At 39.9% G+C, this 5,384-nt stretch overlaps 1 protein-coding gene across 1 annotated transcript in view; it reads right to left on the bottom strand.

Annotated features, from left to right (window-relative positions):
- Positions 1-5,044, bottom strand: part of LOC104748527 (calcium-dependent protein kinase 32-like) — a 6,277-nt gene extending 1,233 nt beyond the window's left edge. The window contains exons 1-3 of the mRNA XM_010470154.2: positions 3,880-5,044; positions 3,460-3,583; positions 470-512 (exon numbers count right to left, since the gene is read on the bottom strand). Of these exons, the coding sequence (XP_010468456.1) occupies positions 470-512; positions 3,460-3,583; positions 3,880-4,065 (353 nt within the window). The 5' untranslated portion in view covers positions 4,066-5,044. The remainder of the gene's footprint in view (positions 1-469; positions 513-3,459; positions 3,584-3,879) is intronic.

The raw sequence follows: 5,384 nt of genomic DNA, 5'->3' as shown, positions 1-5,384 counted from the left end.
TTGAGTCGGAAGCGGGTGGCTTCGGCTCAGGAGCAGGATATGGAGGCTTTGGTAGGTGAGATCAGTGCATTGAGTTTGTGTGCTATCACACAGGAACCTTTGGGTTTAGAGGCAGCTGATAGAGCGGATTTGTTGAGCAGAGTGAGGTTAGCTCAGGGGAGCGATGAGGGGCTGATAAATGCCTCTAAGGCTGCGGGTGCAGAGTATCAGGTTTCTGCTAATGGTACTATCCTTGTGCATGGTCGGATCTGTGTGCCCAAGGGTGAGGATTTGAGGCAGGAGATACTGAGAGAGGCTCATTCGAGCAAGTTCTCTATTCATCCAGGGGCGACCAAGATGTACCGTGACCTCAAGCGGTATTATCACTGGGTCGGGATGAAGAAGGACGTAGCCGACTGGGTGGCGAAGTGTGATACTTGCCAGCTGGTGAAGGCGGAGCATCAGGTTCCTGGAGGGNCTTTTACCAAACCTCAGAGTGATAACGTTTTTATAGAGCACCAAAGCCACATTACCTGGTTTAAAGAAAACAGAGAGACCAAAATCAATCGCCTTGAGAGGTGCAGTCTCCTTTTTGTTTCCAAACAAGAAGTTCTCTGGTTTCAGGTCCCTATGCATTACCCCATGCTTGTGACACACCTGGAAAAAGACACATTGGAAACTCATTAATCTCACATCTAAAATCACTCCTAAAGACTCTTAATTTACATGAAAAGAAATGATTTTTGAATCCTTTTGCAGCAAATTATGCCCTTAAAAGCAATGCTACATATCAATAATTTCCAAAAAGCTGAAACAAAGAATCAGCAACAATGGCAATGATCACCTAACATTGGTGCGGTGAAACTGATCGGATCTAACGCAATGATGAATCATGATGCTGGGAAGAATGAATTGGAGATGATTCATAATGCTGTGGAAGATTTGCGGAAACAGCTCGATTCCATGGCGATGAGATCAGCGAAGATGAAGACTATGGAGTTTCCGATGTTTGACGGAACTAATCCGTCCCTGTGGCTTTCGACGGTGGCGGAGTTTTTCAGTGTTGGCCGTTTTACAGATGAAGATAAGCGTGATCTCGTGTGTTTGAGTCTAGAAGGAGCTGCGTTGAAATGGTATCTTCGGGAGATGTCGACATTGACGTTTAGCGATTGGCCTGCCTTTGAGCAAAGAATGTTGGCTCGTTTTGCTCCGGTGAAGAATTGTTCTTCATATGAGGTCGAATCGTTTTGTGTTCATGAACCGGTTCCAACAGAATCATCCGTTCAAGATGCAGAATCGATTTCAGAGCTTGAAGCGGAGACAAATGAATCAAACATGGAGGCTGATGGTGTTGCACAACCTAAGGTATCGAATTCAGAATTGGAACCTAGCCTTAAATTTTGCAATGAACCATTGACTGTTTTGGGGGAATGGCCATCTGAAACTGTGTGGAGAAATCGGGAATATCCACAATCTGGTTTTGAATGTGTTAAGAACAAGAAAAATGCACATAAGGTGTTTGATGGATTGTTCCCTACAAGCCATAGACTTCAGAAAAAGAAGAAGCTGAGTTTGTCTCCTAAGACATGGAAATTTAAGTTCAAAAACATGGTTATGTCGACCAAGAGATCACAGCTGGATCATAACATTTGTTTAGTGGGGAAGAAGAGAAGATTTCAGAACCTGAGACTGAAAAAGCAAGCTCACATGTCAAGGGTGATGTCTAAAATGAGGATGTTGTATGATCCAGTAGGCATGAAACAGCTTTTCCATGGTGGTCTGAAGCCCATGTTCTTGTTTGAAAGGAAATCTGAGGGCAGTTTCCAAGCTATTGCAGCTCATGTTCTAGCTTTAGTTGTTGCAGCTCATACTGCCACTAGTAATGATAAAACGTGGAACCTTTCAGAAACCTCTTTCTTCTTGGGAGAAACTGTTCCAAATGACGTTGTTATGAAGCTGAATGGTGAACAAAATGTACAAGATCCTTTATTAACTCATACTCAACAAATCGTGAAACAGCTTTTGCATTGTGGTACGGAGCTCTCTTTTGTTTCTACCAAGGAATCAAAGAAAGGTTTTCGAGATATTGATGTTAAATCTATACTACATGTTAGTATTGATGAGATAGCGCTGCAGCAACTCCTTGATGTCAACGTTCCACTCATCCATCACATTTCTCTTGTAACTAAGCAAAAGGAGGTTGCAGTAGAGTTTCAGTTTCCTCATTACAAGCTTGAGGACAAGCTAGCTCTCAATGGAGGAAGTAATGGAGAGGCTGCCACAGGACAAGCAATAGATGTGATGGTGTCTAACTTCCAAGTTAAGCATAGGTGGAGAAATAAGGAACTGCAGCTACTGATTTTACTGTTTCAGGTTCAACATGGTTTGTTGATTCAACAACATTCTGATCCTTCACCTCTTTTATTCCATGAATGGAATTCTGGTCGCTTTGTGGAGACACTTTTGCAATGCTATATAGCGGGCTATTGGGCAGAATTGAGAATGGAGATTCACAATTATGAACAGGGAGTTTTTTTTCCACTACCTGGGAACAAAGCTGTTGAAGGAATTTCTTTGAATCAACATATACTAGCCGAGGAAAATCTGGGTTTAGCCAACAAGAGTATGCTGCAAATTCATCTACAAAAAATGCAGAAACAGAGAAGGGTTCCCAAAACTTGGATGTTCAAGTATAAACAAGAAATTGAGAAACAAGCAACATCACTGTCAAAGGAAATGAGCGCATATGCTTCTAGCAGAACTACCAGCGAGTTTAGACTCAATCTGATAGTGTCCTTGCCGTGTTTTCATCTGGTGGAGAGATTAATCTGTTCATGAGATCATAGGGACCAATATTTGTGACTTGCTACTGCAATTTTCTCTCTTAAAGCTTGAGGACAAGCTTGTCTAAATGGGGGGAGTATTGATAAGGTTGGTCTAGTGATTCAACCTAAGAAGAGAGTGGTGACGTGGCTAATGAGTGGCTATGGTTGAAGAGAAGCTCTAATTCTCTTAGAGGGTTTACAGTTAAGAAGTATCTGAAGTATAAATAAGGGAGAGGAGTGTCGAGGGAGGATTATGTTGAATATTGTGAATGTGATCAAGCGATGTGCTTGTGTTTGGAGAGCTGAGCTAGTGATGTGCTAGTCTCTCTCTTATGGTGTGTTGGGAGCTGAGCTAGTGATGTGCTAGTCTCTCTCGGTTCTTATCAGTTAGTTGTAATCGGTTAGTTGTGCAATTGGAGTTAGCGATATCATAAACCTAACAATAAGATTCACACTAGAGCTTCAACCAAGACTGCAAGACATCACACAGCTCTCTAGCAACAATCCTATCAAACAACTCACCACCTTCACAAAGCTCCGTAACCAAATGAACAGCATGCTCATCTTCATAAGTCTCTTTCAAAGTAACAACATTAGGATGAACAGGCATATGCCTCATGATCTCAACTTCTCTCCTAACATCCTCAATNATTACCTGGTTTAAAGAAAACAGAGAGACCAAAATCAATCGCCTTGAGAGGTGCAGTCTCCTTTTTGTTTCCAAACAAGAAGTTCTCTGGTTTCAGGTCCCTATGCATTACCCCATGCTTGTGACACACCTGGAAAAAGACACATTGAAAACTCATTAATCTCACATCTAAAATCACTCCTAAAGACTCTTAATTTACATGAAAAGAAATGATTTTTGAATCCTTTTGCAGCAAATTGTGCCCTTAAAAGCAATGCTACATATCAATAATGTCCAAAAAGCTGAAACAAAGCATCAGCAACAATGGCAATAAGATTCACACTAGAGCTTCAACCAAGACTGCAAGACATCACACAGCTCTCAGTCCTATAACTATAAGCCAGAGACTAGGCCATTCTCTGCAACAAAATGAAGAGAATAACTAACCTGAACAACTTCCATGATGGTTTTAGTGACAGCAGCAGTAGCTCTCTCGGTGTAATGACCTCTAGCAACAATCCTATCAAACAACTCACCACCTTCACAAAGCTCCGTAACCAAATGAACAGCATGCTCATCTTCATAAGTCTCTTTCAAAGTAACAACATTAGGATGAACAGGCATATGCCTCATGATCTCAACTTCTCTCCTAACATCCTCAATATCCACAGCCGTCCTCAGCTTCTTCTTCAAAATCGATTTACAAGTTTGTACTCAATCATCTATATACCTAATCTCATAAAACTAATACTAGATAACAATTAATACATGAACTATCAAACAAGTATCTGTAGATATAATAAACACAAGCAGATACAAGAACTCAGACAAAACACAAACTTGTAAACAGACAGAGAACTATATTCATCGAGGGATATATATACATAAGAACAAAAAGAGAATAACCTGTTTGAGAGAATTGGGCTAAGAGTGACTTGAGCTTTGGTACTACGCTCACCAGAAACTCAATCCCCACACAAAGCAGCAGATTCATACGCATTTTTTACAAAACTAACCAAGCTCTCCTATCTAAGAAACACAAGTTTGACCAATCATCATAGTAAAAATTCCTCTAAATTAATAATTTCAACAGTTCTAATTAGCTAATCAACATCGAAACCGGTTTTAATAATCAAACGTAATCTAAGCAAATCAAATAACAAAATTGTAAAGACTTGTGGTTCGGATAAATGAATACCGCAAATCTTGATAGGAGCCTCTTTCGCTCCCAGTAACCTCTTTATAACATCATCAACCACACTATCTTCCATCCAAAACTACAATACCGAACAAAAACCCTTCAAATTTGAAACACCAGCGGGATTTTTAGATAAGAGTTTTGTTTTCTCCGTCGCCGACCTCCAGTTTCGGAACTCTGTTTTCGATCAACGTGGTTCAGAATCGTCTTGATGAACGATATTACCGGTGGTGATTGTAGAAGGGAGAGATGAGAGCAGAACCAAAGATGATAGAAGAAGAAACCGGAGAAATCGAAGCCAATCCAAACCATTCTCTATCTGAATTGCAAACTGAGAAAGAGAGAGAGAGAGAGAGCAGCGCAAACGAGACTAAGAAAAAAGAAAAAGAAAAATCATTTTCTCCCCAGCCAATCAGATGTCGACACAACCTCGATCCTTAGGGAATTAGAAACATCTAACATAAGGATTGATCACTAAGGTAAATTTGTTTTTTTTTCATTAATATGATTTATTTTTTAACTTAAGCAACTCTTAAGATATTGCTTATAACCTTTGATGGACATGAGCTGAATCAAGTACTCACAAAAGAGAATTATCAATATTTTTGTAGAGAAGAAAAATCAAAACATTGTTTTCAAAGAAGAAGTTAATATTCTATCCAAGTTTGTAAACTAATACTATATAAAACAGTTAAATTAATTTGGGTTTCTCAAAGTTACTATATTACTAGGTATTAACCTGCGGTAGACTACA

Source organism: Camelina sativa, chromosome 15 (assembly GCF_000633955.1).
Source record: "Camelina sativa cultivar DH55 chromosome 15, Cs, whole genome shotgun sequence".
NCBI lineage: Eukaryota > Viridiplantae > Streptophyta > Magnoliopsida > Brassicales > Brassicaceae > Camelina > Camelina sativa.
Note: the sequence above shows the minus strand (reverse complement) of the source record. Positions and strands in the feature narration are given on the sequence as shown.